Source organism: Telopea speciosissima, chromosome 6 (assembly GCF_018873765.1).
Source record: "Telopea speciosissima isolate NSW1024214 ecotype Mountain lineage chromosome 6, Tspe_v1, whole genome shotgun sequence".
NCBI lineage: Eukaryota > Viridiplantae > Streptophyta > Magnoliopsida > Proteales > Proteaceae > Telopea > Telopea speciosissima.
The window spans coordinates 64,507,265-64,530,988 of NC_057921.1; the positions used below are offsets into that span (position 1 = coordinate 64,507,265).

At 38.4% G+C, this 23,724-nt stretch overlaps 2 protein-coding genes across 3 annotated transcripts; one reads left to right on the top strand and one right to left on the bottom strand.

The window, feature by feature from the left end:
• Positions 1–4,838: 4,838 nt before the first annotated feature.
• Positions 4,839–18,956, top strand: LOC122664912 (protein SPA1-RELATED 2-like). Of its 2 annotated transcripts, XM_043860942.1 has the most exons (7): positions 4,843–6,856; positions 9,887–10,038; positions 13,756–14,602; positions 15,796–15,942; positions 17,057–17,374; positions 17,463–17,522; positions 17,948–18,956. In XM_043860942.1, exons 1-7 carry the CDS (start codon positions 5,351–5,353, stop codon positions 18,137–18,139), a joined length of 3,222 nt encoding a protein of 1,073 aa, XP_043716877.1. In that variant the 5' UTR covers positions 4,843–5,350; the 3' UTR covers positions 18,140–18,956. The 2 variants fall into 2 exon arrangements, with proteins under 2 accessions (XP_043716879.1, XP_043716877.1); XM_043860944.1 differs by lacking the exons at positions 17,057–17,374; positions 17,463–17,522; positions 17,948–18,956 and adding an exon at positions 16,911–17,006 and having other exon boundaries at positions 4,839–6,856.
• An 840-nt stretch (positions 18,957–19,796) lies between these two features.
• Positions 19,797–23,089, bottom strand: LOC122664913 (cyclin-dependent kinase 8-like). Its single transcript, XM_043860945.1, has 2 exons — positions 21,161–23,089; positions 19,797–20,235 (listed from the first exon to the last, which is right to left on the bottom strand). The coding sequence occupies exons 1-2, from the start codon at positions 23,058–23,060 to the stop codon at positions 20,084–20,086; spliced, it is 2,052 nt and encodes a 683-aa protein (XP_043716880.1). The 5' UTR covers positions 23,061–23,089; the 3' UTR covers positions 19,797–20,083.
• Between the last annotated feature and the right edge of the window lie 635 nt (positions 23,090–23,724).

The following is a 23,724-nucleotide window of genomic DNA, read 5'->3' on the forward strand; positions in this document are numbered from 1 at the left end:
CTTCACGTTGGTGAAGACAAAACTTTAGCCTTATTTGAATAGCTTGGTTTCCTTGGCTTCTTGCATTATGTACAAATATGAATATTAAACCAAACCCAAACCGGACAGAAATCAAAGCTGTTCCTGATGACAAACTGATTCAACCTGAAACCGAACTTTTCTTATTAGTTTGGTTTCGTATCCTCTATTTCCACACCGAAAGCGACTCAATCCAAACCCAAACTAGCTTAAACTGACCGATTGACACCCTAGTTGCAGCATTTGAGAAACAACAATAAAATTTTTTGTTTATTTTTTGTGTGTTAGTGGGGGGGGTGGTTTGGTTTGGGGTGGGGAAGAAAATTATAGAAATAAGCGTTGTATCTAGTGTAAAGGTTTAACTACAAAAATATTATTGATGCTTTTCTTTATGATGCATATGAATCATCAATCATGCCTTCCTTATTAAGGGAACCAGGCCACCTGCCTACTCATCTTGTGTTATTGGCTTTCTAACCGTTAATTAAAAAAATGCTCACTTATCTTTTCCTTGTGTATGTTAGAATGCTGACTTTCCACCATTTTCAGTGGGGAAATCTTGTTGGCATCTTAGAATATTCTATTTCTAAGTAAATATTTTAAGACCCAGTTTTCCAAACCCTGGTCAAGGGGAGACGACCGATGGGTTGCGATGGTATCCATAGGGTATAGGGAAACACTATGAGGGATATTATTAATTTCATAGTAATGGTCATTCAATAACATTTTAAAAAGAATCCAACGACCCAAAGTCATGTCTTCTCCCAATCCGAATCAATCACAATCATTCATTTTGTTATCTGTCAATTTTTATGGGGTTTGAAGTTTTGTGGATAAGTGAGCCCCAAGATCTCGTACTCACATGTTTCAAATTAATTAGAATTGGCCATGTGACAAAATAAGCCATTAAAAATATTTAACAATACGTTTAGGAGGCACATGACTATGAGGGTATGCATGGACATATATAAAGATAGTAGACATTATATGAAAGGATGGTTAATTGAATTTGAGCTGAAATTCGACACATTATCAGTTCAAACCATTCCCTACATATTTGATGGATCGATTCACTATGGTGGCAGAGCAAGTGTTATGGTTGCAAGTCATTTGTCACCATTTTTTCTGTTATAATTGAGATTTTGTCGCAAAATTAAGGATTTGTTTTTGGTAAACATTACAAAACTAAACTTAATATCCCTGGAGGTTTAAAATTAGGAAATCAAGATCTGGATCGGTCCCAACAAGGATCGATTCATAATTGATAGAAATCGCCAAAAAAAAACCCCCTTTAAACCCTAATTTTCATACAGAATCAGACTGATCTGCTTCAATTAGAAGTTTCAGAACCAGCCTTTGCTAGTTTTGATCCGAATTCGCTAGAATCCGATTTGATTTTTCAAACCCTGATACTGAAAGAGCGTATCCAATGTATGAGGCCCCGCCATTATAGGGTTTGAGAAGAGTTATAAGTCACTTACCTTCACTTTGTAAAGAAGCTATTTCTTGACTTGAACACGCACTCACTACGTCACAATGGAACAATCATATTGTTGTGCCTGAGGTCCACCTCTAATCCCTCTTTCTATCTCCCATACTTTGTACAAGGCTGCCATTATGGGAGCACTGCCGTCTGGAATTTGGGTAAAGTGAAGTTTTTTTTTTTTTTTTTTTTGGTTAAAAAAAATTTAATAGGTTATGTGAAGTTGTGACATCAAACAGATATGAGTTGCAAGGGGATTTGTGAACATGGAGTAGTTAAAAGGAATTTGGATTCCAGTTCGAGAATTAGACTTCCAACATCCAATGTTAATTTTTAATCATATCTCTTTGATTTGTTAATTAAACTACTACCAATTAGATTTGTAACCTTAAATCTTCTTCATTACTTTTTAATTTTTAAATTAGTAGCAATCGTTTTAATTAATTGAATGTGGTAAATTTGGTGACCTGTTTCATAATTTGAAACATGAAGCCCTAGTTTATTGCCCTCTAGTGGTCCTCTTTATCTAGTTGATTCCCATATTTCATTATCTAATAATTTTAACTATTGGATATCAAGGGAGTAGTCTCGAACATAGTTAAAAAGTGAATAACCAAGAAGTTTAGTTAGGGTTGTAAATGAATAGTCAAAATTCGTTTTCGTATCCATTTTGCATTATTCGAATCCGTCCAAAAGCTAAATGGATGCGGATACGGATAGACTATAGTTATCCGAAAAGCTATATTTACATGTAAACGGATAAAATATTCGATCTATATCCGTGTCCTTATCCGTTTAGCACTATTAGAATTCGTCCGAAAACTAATTGGATGCGGATACGAATATAGCACTATCCGAGCCGAATCCGATCCATTTATATCCCTAAGCTTAGTTCGATTGGATATATTTAAGGCAACGTTTGATTGCAAGGGAAATTAAAAAGAGAAATAAAATCAAAAAATTTCAAACCTAAAGATCGAAATTTTTATAATCATTACCCCATGTGAGATAGTTATTTAATTGTGATTTTTTTAAGTCCATTAAATAAATGGGCCAGAACTTAGCCAATCCATGGATTTAGTTCATGGCATTGGTCTGCGATACCCATACATATCAGCCTAATTCCAGATCAAAACATCATTTTTTATTAAAAAAAATTATATTTATATCGTATAAGTTAGGTATCAATATGGTTCACCAATAATACCGCTACAAAGTGACCAATACCATTGATCCAATATTGATTCCTAAAACCTTCCTATAAACCGTGGGCCCAGCACAAGAGAGAGCTGTGGGCCATGAGTCAAAAGTCTTTTAATTGGTCCACGGACCATGGTTCCAAGAATCAGTATCGGATTATATAAATCGGACGATCCCAGGCTGGGGATCAGTATCTCCTAGTTTGAATATATTTTTTTTTATTTATTATTTTTCCGCTAATACTGGGACGATCCAAGGCCCAATACAAAAAAGTAGGATTTTCTAGCCTTACATGCCAATCCAGACCAATAGAGGTCGATCTAGATGAGCATCAGATCGGTATCTTTCTCGATGCCCGATTACTAAAACCATGTTTGTACCACATAGTGGGGGCTGAATATTGTAGATAGGCCCATTTATTGTGCCATGTGGACAAATGAATAGTCCATTTTAACAGTTGGATAGAGAAGGCTTGGCCTAGATTAGGGTTGTCAATCGATCAACCTAGATCGGTTTCGATCATGCTTAATTGATCCTCATCAATTTAAGGCCCCGTACTATTTAATAATCAGAACTCGTAAGCCAAGGCATGGACATTTTTTTCTCCGGTCACTTGGTTACTAGTCCATAAATGGACCAATCGACTCATCGAGTTATAAACAAGTCATAAATAGACTATAATCGAGATTAATGGGCTTAAATGGGTTAATTGGGCTATAAAATGGTCGATTATCGATCAGTCATAATATTCAATCATTCCCGATTGAGTGGCCGTCGGGTTTTACGTATGAACTTTGTACACCTTCAGTCTAGATTAGTCATGTCAACTTTTTGACACCTTTAGTCGAGATTAATTTTGTGTCAATTATTGACACCTTTAGTCTAGATTAATCATGTGTCAAATTTTTTTTATACGTATGACCAATTCTCAACACCTATTCCTTTTTACTTCAAGAAATGCCCCTTTGTGTGCCCTAAATGACACTCGATGAGTGATGTATTGAGAACTCTCATCAAGTTTTTAAATCAAGGTATCAATAATGGTATCCGTCTCAATCGATACTCATATCAATACGGTTCAATCATATCAAGCCAAATCAGGCGATTTTAAATAAGAAAACATCATTTTGGACCATTTTGTCCTTGATACATACCATTCCATTGATCCCATATTGGTCAAAACACGATATCGTCAACAATCGATGTCGACACAAATCAACCGATACAAACGATTCAATACCACTACATTTTTTTTTTTTTTTGGGGAAGAATTCAATACCACTGCATGTATCATGTATGTGCAGCAAGTAAGAAATCGTTTGTGTCCATGTATGTGTATGAACACTTGAGATCTAAGCACGATTTAATAAAGAAATATCATAAAAATAAACGATTGAGATCTATGATGTGATTTTGATTTGGAAACGTCATTAATAAATGTGACATGGATATCAACCCATAAAATAAAATAAAATGTCTGGTTACTCTTTCTCTTTCTCCGCGATTCAAGATTCCAGATATCTGGCCGGCATAGAGAGAAAGAGGGGGCCCTCAGCCCAGAGCAAACCAAGGTACTGTTTTCGAATCTTATATTACATCTATCTCCAAAAATATATATATAGAGAGAGATTTTTTTTGTTGGTAGAAGAGATTTTTCTTATTTAATGGTTAAGGTTACGGTACCACCGAAATTCCTTTATCTGTGTACGATAGGAACATTCATACATACATGTAGAAGAAGAACAACAATTCAAGCGGTTGTTATGTAAAAATCTGAATCCTCGATGAGGCGATGAGACATTTTATACTCTTGTTATTTTGTTTTCAAATTCTCATCATCCCTTCTTTCTTACCGATTTTTCGCCTTCATTCTCGTTTTTTTTTTTGTGTGTTTTCTGATGGATAAAATGCTAACGAGGGAGCGAGAGAGGAAGAGATATCTTTCAGTTCAAGTAAGTTTGTGAGTTTTGCGACCTCATCTTTCTTGATACTCTACTTCTTTCAAGCTTTTAGGGTTTTCGTGGTTGTATTTGAGTTTCTTGATTGGGCGATTAATCTGTGTGGCCACCATATATGGTAGATTTTTCTCATTGCGGTTGCGTTTTCGGTTTGAATTTTTATGGAATTGAATTGCTTATTCATTAACTTTTTTGGGTTTGTGCAAGCTGGTTTTGCGGATAGGGATTCGTTGTGTTGTTGCTCTGGTGTTGGTTTCCCTATATCTCGTTTCTTTAAAAACTTATATTTTGTAAAGTTTTGATGAATTATTGTTTGCTATGAATATGAGCTTTGTAGATTATGTGGTTCTTTTAGTTAGTTTCGAACTTCTAATGATTTTGCTTACTGGACGGTCGGATTGATTTTTTATCTTTGTCATTTATTTTTCTATTTCTCGTTGGGTATTATTATTTTTGTTAGCCGTTGATGGTCGTTTGAGTGGTGTTGAGACTGCGATTTCGAGCAGATTTTGATTGTTTCTACGTCGTTAGTTATGGGGTTTATTTTATTTTACCCCAAATGTACTCAGCTTATTCAAGAGGTCGATGCCATTGTTTTTGTCGTCAATGGTTACTGCAGGGTTCGATGAAACCAGTCAATTGGAAGGTCACATCATCCTGTTTGATGATTGAATGAAGTACATCTGCATGCATGGAGAGAGCTGGTGAAGAAGTGACCGCAAATGATGCGGCAGAGGGTGAACATCTCAGAAGGAAATACAACAATCAACCCTTGAAACCAGACGGCTGGAATATGTTGGAATCTTCGACTATGTTTTTACCTCCTGGTAGTGATTGGCCTGGAGCCTCACCTCAAGTGTATAGAGATGCCTTAGAGGGTCAGAGTCTGAAACGATTTGTAAACTCTGTAGCTGGATCTGAACCTGCTACTTCTAGCCCTTCTTCTATGAATGATGCTGGGGTCAGGGTTGAAGAGTTAACGGTGAAAAATTACAAGAATCCAAACCTAGCGACGGTTGGCAGCTCAAACAGTAGAGAAGAAATGCAGCGTTGGGACCAGGAATGGGAAGTTTTTTATCAGTTGGCAGGTGGCCTTGGAAGTGAGAGTTTGCATGGTGACATGGCTACCAGGGACAAGGACCCACCAATGGCAAGCAACAGAGATGAGGTAAGGAGCATGTTTCCCCCTGGGGCTTCGGTTCAAAAGCCTTCACCCAGTAAGCATTCTAATCAGGAACATGCTGAAATCTCCAAACAATTAACCACTACTAACAGAGATACTATCTCAAGCAATGCATTATCAACTGGAGGTGTTAGGAGTAAGGTTCTATCGTCATCCGGCTTTTCTCAGTTTTTTCTGAAGAATACATTAAAAGGGAAGGGAGTTCTATCTAGATATACGGGAGCTCAAGATGGCATTGATGTTGCAGACACAGGCAAGAATAATGGGAAGACTACATGTGTCACTGGGGTGGCTTTTGATGCATCTCTTGCTGCAAGTGCAAAAGCAGAAGATCCTCCCACACAGACTGTGGCTGGCATGGGTCCCGCTATGATTCATGGTGAAATCAGTTTAAGGGAGTGGATGAAATCTAGGAGTCATAAAATAAATAAAGTTGAGAGCATCCATATATTTAGGCAGATTGTGGAGCTGGTGAATCTGTCACATTCTCAAGGAGTTGCTTTGCCAGATGTTTATCCATCTTGTTTCGTGTTGTTGCCATCAAATCAGGTTAAGTATATTGGTTCACTGGCTCAAAGATTAGAGAGTGTCATAAATCAAGATATTCCCTACTTGGAACATCATTTGAGTAGGAAGAGGCCCTTTGGACAGGGTATGCATGGTTATAATTCCACAATACATAACAAATATAGCAAGCAGATGATGTTTATTGGACAACAGCCTCAATTTCCGGCTAGATCTGGCTTCAGGTATAAAACATTAAAAGAGAGTGATATTAGTAATATGGCTGTACAGGAGTTGGGGTATGGTCTTAGTGACCGATACAACTCAAATATAGAATGCAATACTGTAAATAAGTATGGAGCACCGGTTGTATCTAATACCACTCGACAACTGATGACATCTAGGCATGTTCAGTTGGAAGAGAAGTGGTACGCTAGTCCAGAGGAACTGAATGACAGGGAGTGCACCTTTTCGTCAAATATATACAGTCTGGGCATTCTTCTATTTGAGGTGCAAATATAATCTAATTTGGCTCTCTTTATGCATTTAAGTTTTATGTTAAATTGACTGCTTATTGTCTTATCTTTGATTTTTAATTAGTTACTACCTCATTTTTTATATAATAATATAACTATGACATGGTCTGAAATCTAGGACTTGGACACACTGTTTTATGTTTGGTCTTAAGAAAATGGATACATGTCACTTGTCAGACATGGGGACATAAAAAACATGATGCCATTATGCATTGTCACTGTTACACCCTTGTGAAGAATAATATGTTACTGTACAAGTATTCATTGAAGATGTCAGTCCTTGGATCTTACATATATGGCACATATCCCCATAGTTGTCAAGGCGTCGCCTAGGCGTCCAGGCGGATTTTTTGGGGTCTAGGTGGCTGTCGCCTTAGTGATATCAAATGCCTTGACCCTTATTTATGCCAAGTAAATGTTTTTATATTTGTTATTTCATTTACTTAGATATTATTCATAAATAAGCAAATGCCCCCTATTTGAATCCAATAAAAATAGTTAAAAAAATCAAATTCCAAAAAGATAAAAAGTCAACCCCCCATAATGTAGATGCCAGTTCAACTAAGAACCAACACTGCAGCAGGATCAATGTACTGATACTCTCAGGCCTTCATGTAACAATCGAGCATCAATTCCAGTGGCTGATTCCGTCTTTCAAATGGTCTTCAACAGATCAGTAACTTCAGGGCAGAACCTCACTGAAATCAATTAGAATAGAAGTTTTTTTAAAAAAAAAAAAAAAAAAAAAAAGGAGATAGAAGAAGGATAGGTTTGGATTGAGTCTCTCACCATATAGCTTGCATCTCACAGCCATCTGAGTCTCACAAAAGAAAAGAAAAGGCTCAAGCCAAAATATCATTAATCAAATTCGTGTACAAGGCTGTGGCCCCTTATTAACTTATATAGAAGACTTAAAAATAGAGTCATATTAAAAAGGAAAGGTTTAACCCAATCCTTAACTAATAAGGTAACATAAATTGACTAGGAAACTAAAATAATGAAAGAAACCGACTCAAAACAGGACTCTAACTAAACTAATGAAGTAAATCCTGTTTTCCTACTTTCTACCCATATTTTAGGCTCATTAAATTGACCAAATACAAAGTAAACCCATGGGATAAAAAACCCAACACCTACATAACCCAACCCAACCCAAAGCTTATTTTCAATAAAATAAGCCCTTTTGGTGACTTATCAGCAGTAGCTGAAATTTTCAACTTTCTAATGCTGCTAGGGTTTTTCTCAATTCTAAAAATGCCATAAATCTTAATATGGTAAAACATTGCTAAAAACCAAAAGATTGGTAAAATATTCATTTGTTTTGATATCAAAAAATATAAATCAGAAAGAAATCTTGGATTTGTTGGACTGGTTTTGTGCTTTACCTAATACAAAAAGTCATGTAAAAATAAAATCATTTGACTAGTCAAACTTCTTAGAGAACAAGAGCATTTTTCGAAATCGATAAGATCATATTTTCTAAGAACAGTATAAACCAATTGTGAGACTAGGTATACCATGACAATGACAAATTCCAAGAACAATATAATCCAATTGTATGTTTTGATTGTTTTAAACTTCCAATAGCTTGCTTCTTCAGTTCTGTTGTCTTATAGTTCTATGCTGATTTTTGATGACTTGATGTGGCTTAATATTGATTTTTGATGACTTGATGTGACTTAATGTTGATTTTTGATGACTTGATGTGGCATAATGTTGATTTTTGATGACTTTATGTGGCTTAATGTTGATTTTTGATGATATAAGGTATATATTGTAACATACTAAATAATGTTAGAAAAGAGGGAAAATAAAATATAACACTTGGGCGCCTTGGTTGCCTAGGCAATGCCTAGTCGGGCGCTTTGTTGCCTAAGCGCTTAGGCACCGCCTTGACAACAATGCATATCTCATATATGTGAAGCTGAAAACAGAAAATGTGAATGTTCCTTGATATTGGCTTCAATTTGTGTTTGGGCCGTGAATCTGCTACTGACACATTTTTAGGAAATGAAAGGTTCTTTAGTATACTCTATTGTCAGTTGATGAGTTCCTGAAACTTGTGAAATATAATGAAGGGTAGTATCCATAATCTCTATCCGTGTACAATTTAGGATGACTCATAACCATATTTTTTGGGATTACATGATTTTTTGAGAGTGAGGGCGGGCCTCGGCGCAACAGGAAGGTTGCTTCATTGCGACCTAGTGGTCGTGGGTTTGAGTCAGGAAGGGAGCCTTGTGCACTGGGTAAGCGCTTGTACTTGATTTTTTGAGACTATGATCTGTGGAATCATATGGAAGTGTCATTTATCAAGATGGATATAGTATGTTAGACATGACAACCTCCAGAATCCTGAAATTGGGACGTGCTATATGTTTGAAGAAGTTCCAGTTGGAAGGGAAAAGGATCTGTGGCTTTTCAGGACTATTTTTCTTAGATTATGAAAGGGTACTTTTTGTGATTTTCTTATTTCTGGTCGGTGTATTATGTGTTGAAGGTTGAAAAGCAAGTCAATATTAAGGAAAATTAATGGTAATACCTAGTATATGCATATTTTTAGGTGTATTATAGTAATGCTAGTAAAGCAAGTAAAAGGGAAGTAATTAAAAGAACTTGAGGACAAAAAGTAAACATTGAACTGGAACCACAGTGAAATGCACAGCATAACAAAAAAGACATCCATCTATTATCTCTATGCAAGACATCAATTTTCTTCAATTGAGTATCCAACTGTGTCACATATGTCTGACTTGACATGTTTGGATCTGTGAATAACCTACAACTGTTGCATGAACCATATGTTCCAGTAGCCGAACTGGCAATAGACAATTTCATGTACAGTAGCCAGCAAAACATCCTTCTGGTGCTTCTGCTTGTCACTTAGCCTATTAACTCATTATTGAATTAATTAATTGATTACTTGTTTATTTATTTTTTGTTTCTTTTAAGATTTGGGTTGGAAGCATGATCTTTGTGACTAATTTGGGGCAGTTTTAATCAGTTACTTAGCTGCTTTGAATCATGGGAAGTTCATGCGGCAGCAATGTCGGGCATACGCAATCGAATTCTCCCTCCAAGTTTTTTGTCAGGAAACTCCATGGAGGCTGGTTTCTGTCTGTGGCTTCTTCATCCTTCTTCAAGGCCAACAACAAGGTAGTCACAGTCCACTTCGGCCAATTGCTCCATTTATGTTGTAAATTTCGAAATCTATGTATCCTTGATTCATTTGTGGTGGCACCCAAAAGCATGGCACGTATGGTTATGCATGCAGTTATAAAAATTTGTTGGAAGATAGTATTATTACACCTCACCACCAAATAACTGTTCAAAAAATGCATGGATATTACTGAAAATAAAGTGATTACTGAGAACTACTGACTATGTAGACTTAATGCAATTACAATCAAGCAACAATGAAGATTTCAATATTAAAGTTTGACTATCCATTGTTTAATAAAAAGGAAAAACGAGGATCTAACTTTTATCTCAAATAAGACATCAACAACTACCTAACTACCATTTCTGACAGTCTTATGTTTTAGAAGATTAAATTCTCTTTTCCCTAGGCATACCTGCCTTCCGGGAGGGAAACATGCATCAAAGCCTTGTATATGATTGTTGAGATGTGTTACCCGATATTATAAGGGTATTTTGGGTTTTTTATTTATGATTTATTTATGTACTTTTGAACAAGGGTAGGATTGTAATTTGGTCACGACACTGTTCACGTGAACAGTGTCGTGAATAGTATCGTGAACAGTGTTTCCCTTTGTAATCTCTTTTATTATTACTACTATAAATAGGGAGCTTGACTGATCTCATTGATCATTCAAGCCATTCACGAAATTCCTGTTTTGTTAACATGGTATCAGAGCCAAATACACTCTGATCTAGGTTTTCAAAACCCACCTCCCTCCCTTCGATTTTTTTCTCCTTCCCTCCATCGAGCTTCTTCCCTTCTTCTTTCTTCCTTTCTTTTGGTTCTTCTTCTCCCATTAGGGCAGCCCTATTGAGGTGATCGTAATGATCTAGCTGCTGCCCCAATATACCTCCTTTTTTATGCCTCTGTTTTGGATCGAGTGGAGCTGAAGCACTGTCTGCGATTTGAAGATTCCTATTTTTTTTGGAGATCAGGCCTCTACATCTGTTTCGGCTGCATCTTCTATTGTGGGATCTTTATTTGATATTGTTCTCGCCCTATTCACTTCATCAGATTGGTTGAAGACCTGACCCCTTATCGATCTCTCTTCTCGGTTTTTTCAAAACCACGACATTAATCGATCTTGGGGTTGGGCTGCTGGTTCCTGCTGCATCTGATTGGCACCCTTGCTGCCTTCATTCGACATCATTCCCAGCCTACATATCTGAGATTTTTTTACTCCAATACAGCCCTTTTCTATTGGGGGTCGATTCCAGAATTTTTTTTGGATATTTTTTGGCTGTTTGCTGCTTCATTGAAGATTGGTTACCTGCTGCAATGACTGGTTCAGATTCTTCTTCGGCCTCTTCTGGCATTGATGGCCAGCCCCGGACTGATTTTCTTCCCCTTGCTTCCCCAATCAAACTTGATGGCTCCAACTACCTGAAGTGGTCTCGGTCTACCTATTTGACAGTAGTTGGCCGTTGGAAGAGGAGGTTTATATGGATGTTCCTCCGGGTTTTTCCTCTGACAAGACCCATGGGAAAGTTTGTAGGCTCAAAAGGGCACTCTATGGGTTGAAGCAATCTCCACGGGCATGGTTTGGTAGGTTTCATAAAGCCATGGTCTCCTGTGGATACAAACAGAGTCATGCTGATCACACTCTGTTCATCAAGCGAAAGGGAGAAAAGGTCACTCTTCTCATAGTTTATGTTGATGACATAGTTGTGACTGGTAATGATACAGATGAAGTTTCTCACCTGAAGGCTTTCTTGGGACAGGAATTTGACATAAAAGATCTAGGACAGCTAAGATATTTTCTTGGGATTGAAGTTACCCGTTCTCTAAAAGGCATCTTTCTCTCCCAAAGAAAGTATGTTCTAGATTTACTATCAGAGACTGGTTTGCTTGGTTGTCATCCTTGTGACACTCCCTTGGAAGCTACTACCCGTCTGCAAGAGAAGGATGGTGAACCTGTTGATAAGGGCAGATATCAACGATTGGTGGGCAAGCTAATTTATCTCTCCCACACCAGACCAGATATTGCCATTGTTGTGAGTCTTGTAAGCCAATTCATGCATGATCCTTATTCCACTCACATGGCTGCTGTTCTTCGTATTCTCCATTACTTGAAGTCAGCTCCAGGAAAGGGGATCCTTTTGTCTCCTCATGACCATCTTCGCATTGAGGCTTACACGGATCTTGACGGGGTGGTAACCCCGACGGAAAATCTACCTCCGGCTATTGTACTTTTGTTGGAGGAAATCTAGTCACATGGCGGAGTAAAAAGCAAAATGTTGTGGCAAGATCTAGTCTTGAAGCTGAATTCCGTGCTATGGCCCGGGGCATATGTGAGTTACTGTGGCTTCAGAGTTTACTCCTTGATATTCGTGGTTCTGTTCATCTTCCAATGATGTTGTACTGTGATAACAAAGCAACAATTAGCATTGCCCACAATCCAGTGCAGCATGACCGTACCAAACATGTGGAGATTGACAGACACTTCATCAAGGAGAAGTTAGAGAGTGGGCAGATTTGTATTCCTTTTGTGAAGTCTGGAGATCAACTAGCTGATGTCTTCACCAAAGGGTTGAGTGGGAAGTTGTTTTATCCTAGTCTAGTCAAGTTGGGCATGTGTGATATCTATGCCCCAACTTGAGGGGGAGTGTTGAGATGTGTTACCCGATATTATAAGGGTATTTTGGGTTTTTTATTTATGATTTAATTATGTACTTTTGAACAAGGGTAGGATTGTAATTTGGGATGTGACACTGTTCACGTGAACAGTGTTTCCCTTTGTAATCTCTTTTATTATTATTATTATAAATAGGGAGCTTGACTGATCTCATTGATCATTCAAGCCATTCACGAAATTCCTGTTTTGTTAACAATGATGAATGTCCCCTCCCTTTATATTTGCCATTTTTTTAGAATCCAAAAAAGAAATATAAATTGCTAGTCACCCCTACTGTTTTGGCAATAGGCAGATTATCCCTGTGTTTTCTGAATACCACTCCCCAGCCATCTAAAGATGGGCCCACAGACCCTGCCATTAGCCATCATCATTTAATTTCACTTACTTAGCCCCAAGGGTGCACATGGCCCTTTTCTTCTTTATTGTTTTATTGGAAAACAAAAATTGCCCTTTTTTACCTCAATTTATTTTGTAGGATGAAACTCATTATTTCCCACAACTAAATCCAATTGTGATGAGATCTACTCTTTTAGCAGTTGCAGTGACACTCAATCGCCTTTCCTTTAGAACCCTGTGGGCATTTTAAGGACATCCACCCATCAGATGTTTGTGGTGAGAGTGACTCAGTACTTACCACTACGTGATCTAATGCTAGAGATGAGATATTATCATCTATTGTTTATAGTGATCTATCCACCTTTTACCCTTGAAATTTAACAGCTGAGATTAGATCCACCCACATTTTTTTTATCACGCTAATCTCTCTAATCTACCCATACCCTCCATCGATCACAATCTTATTCTATATTATTGTAGTCAATGTCGGATCTGGCAGTTGTTTTAATTGTGCTTGCTCTTCAAGTTCCAACTTTTGTATATAGTCTGTTTCTTAATATTTATCTTTTGCAAACTTGTCAAGTTTATCGGAATAGTTGTCCTGTATTTTTAGAGATTAGACAGCGAATTCAATCTCATTGTGTTCTCCCCCCCCCCTCCCCGGAAATTGTTGAAAATCTGTTATATTTTGTGCTGACAGGGATATCTTGCAACATGAATTGGTACGTGAATCTCGAGAATTGTCATATGGAGGTGATTTGACATCATCTGTTGAGGAAGATGATGCTGACTCAGAGCTGTTACTGCATTTTCTTATATCTCTGAAGGAACAAAAGCAGAATCAGGCATCCAAGTTAGGTGAAGGCATTGGATCCTTAGAAGCAGATATACATGAGATTGAGAAGAGGAACTTATCAAAAACAACAAATGCTCTATCTCAAATGCTCAAGGAGTCCACCACTGCTAGAGAATTAGGTTTCCTTAAGGAACCTTTACGCTCAGATGCACTTTATAGGTTATCTCCCACGTCTAATAAGAAGGAAGAGAGGTTGATGAAGAATATAAGCCAGCTTGAAAATGTTTATTTCTCTATGAGGTCTCAAGTCCAGATTCAAGATACTGATGCTATAACACGCTCAGATAAAGAGTTGTTGAAGAACCGAGATAGATGGATCCCAATTCAAAATGAAAGTGAAGTGGGGGGCCTTAACCAAATTAATGATCCCCTTGGAGCATTTTTTAGTGGCTTATGCAAGTATGCTCGCTATAGTAAGTTTGAAGTTCGCGGGACATTAAGAAATGGGGATCTTCTCCACCCAGCAAATGTGATTTGCTCATTGAGTTTTGATCGGGATGAGGACTACTTTGCTACTGCTGGGGTATCAAAAAAAATTAAGATATTTGAGTTCAATGCACTCCTCAATGATTATGTTGATATCCATTACCCAGTTATTGAGATGGCAAGCAAATCTAAGCTGAGTTGTGTTTGCTGGAACAACTATATTAAGAATTATTTGGCCTCGACTGATTATGAAGGTGTGGTTCAGGTGTGTATTTCTTTTGCATTAAATGGTTTTTCCTAAGGCAAAGTACTTCAGTCAGGATGGGTAGGCCTTTCGGGTCCCCATTAATCCTACCCTTCTCATAACATGTTAGAGATGCTGAGTGGCATTACATATTTCTATCAGTTCCAACTTGGAGGCATTATTCATTGTTTAAAATTAATTGGATTGAGTAGTGTGCTCCTGCTGGTAACAATTGGTCAATTTGCATCTCTATTCATGTATGTATAGAGAAGGGTGGGATTAATGGGGACCTGATAGGCCTACCCATCCTGGAATTCTGTATGTCCTGAAATAAGTGCATATCTTAAATTATTTCTACTTTCTACACATTAAAGATAAATAATGAATCAAAGAACAAGGATACAGTTCATTGGCCACACTTTTGCATATTAACTGCATGTTTTAGAGAGCTTCCCCAGCTTCTATTTTCGGATTCTAGAAGCCAGATTCTGATGAAAATGGAGGGTTAAGAAAGAGGTCATTCAATAAGATTTTTTTGATTGGAATCTTTAGCATTAGAAGCTGGAGAAATGGCCTGTCCCCTGCATCTGGAGAAAATGGCATTCAATGCGCCCAAGATACGAAATGAAATAATCTTATTGGGCGTACCATTTTTTACCCATAATCTGTATTCTGAGAATTGCAGAAGCAGAAGCACTACTCCTGGAGCAGCTTCTGCTCATAATCTGGGTGTGAGAAGCTCCCCCCAATATACCATAAGTACCTGGGTGATGCCTAGTTTTTGCCTGGCAGATGCTTCCCCTCCCCCCCCCCCCCCCCCTCACACACACATACACACACAAAAAGAAAAAAAAAAAATCACTTCCTTCCAAACCCAACTGCAAATAGAAAAGTTCAAGAGCTTTGGAGAATGACTTAGAGGAGGATCTGTTTGGTTTAGGAACTCACCATTGGAATTTAAAGCCTTGGACAGGTAAACTGGATAAAGCGGTTCTAATGAGCATACAGTTCTCCATACTGACGAGAAGTGTTTTTTTCAATAACTTAGATAATCTCTTGGTGAACTTCTTTGCCTTGGATGCCAAAATAGCATCTACTATATTTATTAATCGTTTTGTCTTTTATTCAAACAACTGTTACTCTTAATAGTTTTGTTATTTAAGCATTTGCCTTTTTCATGTATCATAATTTTGATTCACATGGATGGAGTGCAGTTATGGGATGCAAGCACTGGTCAAGGTTTTTCTCAATTTATAGATCATGAAAAGAGAGCTTGGGCTGTTGACTTCTCTCGGATGGACCCCACCAAATTAGCCAGTGGAAGTGATGACTTTTCTGTGAAAATATGGAGCATAAATGAGGCATGCTTTTCCTCCTCTTCAATCATTTATTTTTTGTCTTTACAAGTAAGAAAATCGGTAAACGAAAACCTGTGTTGAAATCAGTGTGAGTTCTCCATTTTCTTTGTTTTTTATGGAAGAAGGTGAAAGAATGCATGGAGATTCAGTTCAGCTAAGCCTTATGCGAACTACAAAAACACATGGAAACTCTAGAAGGGAAAAAAGGGGAAAGCAACTAATTATGTGAAAAACTTATATGCAAGGAAGAAATTTAAGAACCATAAACGTTCAAGCAGACAGATGGGTCAACTAATTCTTTTTGGGCTTTGAATATCAAAGAGTGAGAGCAGCAGGAATGCTCCTATTGTAGTCCCGACTCTCTCTTTCTTGTTTTTGATTACTTGTGGTTAATTGTACATCCTTGTGTATAGCTGAGCTGTATGGTTCTCCTTTAAACTTCTGGATTGACACCTTGCCCATCTTTCTCTTTTCTTAAATTCAGTTAACATCACCCCACCCAAAACATTTTTTTTGGTATTTTAGATGATTAACATCCCCAAATTCCACATTTTTGGATCCTCTTGTGGTCCTGTAACTTCTGATATGCTATTTGGACCGAGGAAACAGAGAGAGAATTTTTTTCATACATGTAATACTTTTATTTCTGGAAATTTATGTATCTGCCTTGTGAAATGTTCATGTTTGGATAGGCTGGTGGGAATAAGTCATCCTCCTGCCTGTATCTATATTTAAATTGCGGCCTGTATGTTATCACAATTCCCTGGATCCCTCCACGAGGGATCCATGGTCAAATTGGCTGGATTGGATGATCAAATCATAATCTTCCTTTTTCATTCCATTAGATGCAGGTAAGGTAATTCAGGTTTAACCTCCTGATATGCCAAAGATTTGAGGTTAATAATAGGATTTGCCCTTGCCCTAGTCTTTAGTTTTGGGGAGGCCCATCGATGGTGGGTCATGTTGCACAGGCAGGTGGGATAACTCTGTGTACTTTCCGGATTCCCTGTATTTATTTATTTATTTTTTTTCAAACTCAAGTTATGCCTTAAGTGAATTCTGTTGTTTTCCTCATAAAAGTTTAAGATGTATGCTGAATTCAAAATCCTTTTTACAGAAAAACTGTATTGGGACGATTAAAAATGCTGCTAATGTCTGCTGCGTTCAGTTCTCTGCTCATTCCACCCATTTGCTGGCCTTTGGTTGTGCTGATTACAAGACCTTCTGCTATGATCTTCGGAATACAAGAATTCCGTGGTGTACATTGGCTGGGCATGGGAAGGCTGTTAGCTTTGTGAAGTTCTTAGATTCGGAAACCCTTATTTCTGCGTCCACTGACAACACCCTAAAGCTTTGGGATCTCAAAGAGACAAGTTCTAGTGGGTTATCGACAACTGCTTGCCGCCTAACTTTTAGAGGTCATACTAATGGAAAGGTTAGTTTCTCTATTTTAGATATTACTTGCATTTGTCCCTTTAAAAAAGCTGAATTATCTATTGACTTTTTTTCTGTTGTTTCCTCAGAACTTTGTGGGCTTAACCGTATCAGATGGATATATAGCATGCGGTTCAGAAACAAATGAGGTATATTAGTTTAAATCTCAGTTTCAAGTTCAATGTTTGGTATTTAAATTTTAGGGGCCCTCATGTGGCCCACAGCTAAAAAAGCTTGCCGCCAGAGTGAAGTCGCGGGTTTGAGTTGAGCGGCCACTTCATGCAAAAAAATGCTGAAGGTTCGGACCGACCACAGTCCGCTCTTCAGAGAACTCTGTGAAAGTGGGACTTGCACTGGGTAAGCCATGTGAAGTATTGATCCTCCTTGCTATGGGTCCTGACTTTGAGTATTGTAAGCCAAGAAGGTTGCTTGATTGGATAATCCAAACAGAGAATTCCTAAGTGTGTTTTATTTATTTTTTTGGTGTGGAGGAGGAGGAGGAGAGGGGGGGGGGAGGTGACAATTCAAATTTTGAGGACTTTGACTCTTTCATTTTTTTCTTGTTTATCCTTAGGTATATGCTTATTATAGATCTTTGCCTATGCCCATCACTTCTCACAAGTTTGGCTCCTTTGATTCTGTTACTGGGAAAGAGACTGGTGATGATAATGGACAATTTGTTTCCAGCGTCTGTTGGAGAGGAAAGTCAAATACGGTTGTAGCTGCCAATTCTAGTGGAAGTATTAAACTGTTACAAATGGTGTGAGAAGTGGTTAACAATGTATGTTCAACCAAGGAAAGATGGACAGTTCTGAAGCTGAAGGTGCACAGCTTTGTGGTCCCAAAGATTCATTGAATCCTTGAGTGGGTGTAAATATTAGGGGTCTGAAAGAAGTCACTGTAAGATGAAGACCCCAACCAGAAGAGAAATTGAGCCATCAAATTCATTCAAATTTCAGTTGAACTGGGATTTGTGTCTCTGACTTTACTCGAAAGGGGCTGTGCCACCAGAAGCCACAGACAGGGTTGAATAGCTCCAACAATTACACAGTGTCAATGCTATGAGGTGTCAGGCCTTTTCTTCCTCATCATGCAAAAAATGCAGTTGATTCAGTTGAACACCTCTTGACGCTCTTTGTAAGAATGTGAAGAATTTGAAGGGACTACGATGAGCAATGTGTGACTGATTATGTATCTTCAACCACCAGTAAGTGCTTGAGGCTTACATACCAAAAACAATTGCTACCCTAACCAGAGAGGATGCCCAAGATGCAGAAGATTCTTTTGCTGAACCACTTGTTTATGAACCGAGGTTTGAGGCTTGGAAAACAGGTGAGGTGGTGGAAACAAGGAAAAGATTACTACAGAATCCCAATTTTTATTGTTTCTGTACTTCTGCTCACCAGTAAAGGCATAGTTGGAATTTAAGGTGTTGTGATGGGTACATGGCCAATCTTTTTAACCAGTATTCTGAAGGCAGTCCATGTTTTCAAGGAAGGAAATGCATATTTAACAAGTTTTCACATATTCCGAAATGTCCCAATTTGAATTATAGCGATGTAAATTATTGCCAAATTAAGTATTTGTATTATAAAATCAGATTTTCTTTTTGAGGAGAGAAGAGGGGGGGGGGAGTGTTGAAAGAAGAAAAGGGAGGGGGTTAGTAGATACTTGATTCTTCATATTGTACATTGTACTTCATTATTATTGTTTTCTTCAGATCTTACTGCTTATTGTCAGTGTTTCCAATTTTAAGATTCTTTTTCATGTAAATGTATGTTCACTTGATCCATAAGATTATTATGCACGTATCTTAAGATGGTTAAATCATCCAAATGTGTACTTCCATGCACAGATGATTGTTATAGGCTAAGGAAACATACAGGTAGACTCTTGGGTTTGCATTTGGTCGATACTATTATGGGCATCTATTTTGTGGGACTAATCAAATGCATAGTCACATGTGCCTACTTGTATGCCACACCAGGCTTCAGTTGGTTCTGGGCAAAATCCATGTAGAAAGAATTTTATAATGTAAAATCGATATGAAAGAAGGGATATGACTTGAAAAATTTTCCTTTTACATGGTCTTACTTGGAAACAAGCAGAGCATTTGGAAATATGGTGCATATTACATCTGATTTTACAAATTACAATCAATATGCCTACCTCAAATTTTGATCTTCTCAACGAAGAGTGATAGGATATATGTCTTGCTCGTATGTATTGTGGATCTGGCTACAAAATACAACTTCTCTTGCTAACTGATCAGTAACACAGTTTCAGGCCAAAATCTAATCAGTCAGATGGTGAGGAGGAAATCAAGGCTCGGATGAAATCAGTCTAGGGCTAAAAGATTCAAGAACATTGACAATTTCAAATTGATTACTGTCTCCTCTCCCCTTTTCTTTTGGTGTTGGGGGAGCAATTGTCCACTCATGGGTGCAAAACAACCCAGAATCTAGGCCTTGCAAAAGGAAATCCCTTCCTCTTTCAGGTACAGTAATGTGGTCATATGAGACTTTTTGCCAGGAATACTGATGTTAGCAGCCAGCCTTGGCAAGTTACACCACTCTCAGCGCCTCATTTAAGTCAAAAAGTTTGGATAGAAGATGATGGGAAAAATTGTGACGCTCACTTGTGGACTTTGGCAAACTACCACCTTGTGTTGAGATGTCCTCTAGGGGGAAGGATGGTGCCGTTTATGGACCTAAGCTAACTCAGAATCTGAGGCATGACCAGATGTTCTCTGCCTGAGTGGGTTCATCACTGCTGAAAGCTGGCTCTCAGAATTCAGCCTCATACTGCGACTAAATTGGGTCAGTTGTGGAGGTGGTCTTGATGCTCGTCCTTTTGGTGTTCCTGATAGAAAATAAAATACACAAAGTATGGTGTTAGAGAAAATGGTAATTAAATTCGGTATCTAAATTAATTCTCTGGAATTTAGAAATATGTAGAGAAATTCCTTCCCTGTCTGTTTAATTAATAATTTGCTTAAATATACTTGGCCTATATATAGATTACTAGCGTCATCGTTATTATTTCATTACTCTCTGCATTATAATGGGCCTATCAGTATAATGCTCGGAAGAGTTCCTTCTATCTCTACTTAAGTCTGTTACGGGTGCAAACTCTAACAGAGACAAGACAAGGTGGAATAGTAACTTTGTTTCTAATCATCTACCTTTCATGTTGTAAATGCAGAACTTAAAAATAATAACAACTTAGCTGGTTCATCTGAGATTATATTTCTTAACATCATACATTTTGATTTATGATGTAATTTCTTCATTCCCATTCAATGATTAAATGTGTACATGTTAGTTCCACTACCACATACCAAAAAGAAATTGCTGATCGGTAATGAATAGTATATAGTGATGGTTCCAGGACCATCAGAATTCAGACCCAAAATTAAATATTTTGCAATTTCCTTTCTTCTTTGGTATGAGACATGTTATGCATTCAAGTCACTGACATATTTACCTCCAAATCCAATCAATTGTTTCCATTCTGTGACTTCGAGACCTAAGTGCAGATCATGTAATACAGGACTTGAGTCCATGTCCAACAAAGTATTTGAGAAAACAAGGATGGCAAAAATGTGAGTAGTTTGGATGTATTGGTTATCAACAACCTAAGTTTCTTTCTGGAATGAAACCTGTATTGGTACTGTTGATTTTAGAGAATTGTCTCAGCATAATTGGAGAAAACCAGTTATACTAAAGATTGTTTGGAGAGAAAGGAAGCAAATTGAAGAAGAAAATTAAGCAAGGCTAAAGATGACCTGTTTGTTTGTTGGCCTTTGCATCGGTAGTCTTCTTTACCAGTGAAAGTTTCTTGTTGGTATGCTCGGAACCAACTGGATTTTTTTTCTCGGGTGCTACAGGGAATGGATCATCCACCAGAGCTGCATTCTCATCCCCACAACCCGAAGTGCCATCACTGCCAGATTCCGAACTTCTGTCTCTAAAATTCACACTGATCCTCTCCTTCTCCATTGCCTTATACGCAAACATCTCAAACGGGATATGTGATACCGGTGCTGGGTCAGGACTCCCTTCTACAGAGAACTTCTTGGAGAACCATGCCTCTATATCACAGAAATCAACAGGCGGCATTGGAGGATCAGGCTGGCTATGGTCTGGGTTCAGCACTAGGAACCGCTTGATGTAGCGGAGGATCCTACAGATGGATGAGAAACTTGGACGCTGAGTTGGGTCAGTATGCCAACATTTTTTGGTCAAGTTGGTAAGGTATTTTGGTGAAGGGAATGGGAAGAGTGGCCTCTCCCCTGCCCTAATGTTTCTGCTCATCTTGTCTCCCTGGAGATGTGCATCCTCAAATGGAACCTTCCCTGTCAAAAGCTCAAAGCAAATCATCCCAAAGCTATAAATATCTGCCTTCTCAGCGTACTTGCAACTGGAGGTACTCTCTGGCTGTTCTTGGTCCGATAGAACCTCTGGAGCATACCAGATGAATGGTGCCTCATTTTGATTTGAGGAGGATCGATGGCTGAATTTCTTAATAGAGGATAGGCCAAATCCTGATATTTTCACTTGCAAGTATCCATCAGAGGAATTCCTTGATCGAACTAGGATGTTATTTGGATTTAATTCTCCGTGGTATATCTTGTGGGAGTGGAGATACTCCATCCCTCTAGCAATCTGAAGCATTAGATCGACTGCTACGGGAACAGAAAATGGAACCATCCTCCTCGGGCTGCAAAGCTCTTTGATATAGCCATTGAGGTCCTTATTCATCAGCTCCATAACTAGGAAACACTCTTTCTTTTCTTCATCTGAGAACCCACAAAGGTATTGCAATATGTTAGGGTGAGAGAGGGATGAGAGAAGAGATATCTCAGGAATTGCAGGCTCAATCTCTCCGAAGAAATGTCTTACAACGAAGCTTTCACCTAACCAATGGACTTCCTTGAATTGGCTCCCACTCCCTAGTCGCCTCCTAACATGGTAGTCTTTTGAACCCACCAATATTGAGCTTGGGTAGAGCTTCCCATCGGAGGGTTTGTTGGTGTCAAGGTTCTTGAGTAGGAGCTCCATGAGACGTTGCTCTTGTTTGGTTACAGGCACTGAACTCCTCCTTTCTCTGATTGCCTCTAGAAGAAGCCACCTATCGTCCTTCCAAACGGCATCCAATCTGTTGCAGATATCTTGAGAAACCAGGTAAAGCTTCCCGAAATTCCATTGGAAGAGTTTTGGGTCCATCCACTCCCTCTCATACTTCCTTGACAAGACTACCCTCTTCTTCAGGATCTCATCCTGGTCACACCCTGAGATTTCTCCTGCTGTCTCTATAGCTTCAATGACGATTGGGATGCAAGAGAGCAAGTTGTGGATGTGGAATTCGACGCATTCTGTGTTCCGTGACAGGGAAATGACTTTGGACAGCCAATCCTTGTTGTCCATGCACTGCTGAACATAGATTTCCCCTTCTTTGAAGACACGGTGAAGCTCTCTCAATGGGTACTCAAGTGCCTTCCATTTGGTGTGCTTCTCTTCAAATCTCAGATTTTGCTTGAGCTCCTCTGCGATGCCTTGAAACGCGAGAGTGAAGACATCAGACAGCAAACAGCACTGGCGCTGGTTAATCCGGATGTCGTGTTGAAATACCATGAGAGCATTTAAACTCCCTAAAACCTTCCCTATCTGCCTGAATTGATCCATACCCAGATTAGGCAAACCAGAGAAAAATGTGAATTTCTTATTTATCTATGCCAATCCAGATTAGATATCAATCGTTATTGGAACATAGAGTGGAGAAGATAAATGAGATGTTAGGGAAGAGGACCGTGGAAGCGAAGAAAACACCGAGGATTCAATTCGATCCGATCATGTAATTGTCATGGTGATCTTCCAAAATAGAAAACAAAAAAAAGGAACCCACCACCAAATTCTTGAGAAGACTATTGGAAGACTATCTAAAATCCATCAGTGAGACCAAAAGACGAGAAAGAGAGAGACTCCTGAAGCAATCAACATGAGGAGGAAGATGAGTAGTTTGACCTCTTCCAGTTGATCAAGAAACAGCAGAAACCGATAGAACCAAAAAGATTTCCCGATGAGGATTGTCTCTCCCTTGTTCTGGGAATTAAAGTTCCGAGAATCTGATAAACACGTGTCAGTTTCATTACATTGCAGGCATGAGCGTTGAACTAGTCCCTATTTTTTCTTCGGTTTTGGTCTTTGAAGAAGTTCCCGCGAGTTCCGAGTATGAAATTTCGGTTTTAACAGACTCAGAGTACGCGTTTGTGACATCATTCTTAAGATATTTTCAAATTGGTCAGTTATTCCGTTTTTGCAATATAATACTGTAATAAATTGGTCTTTA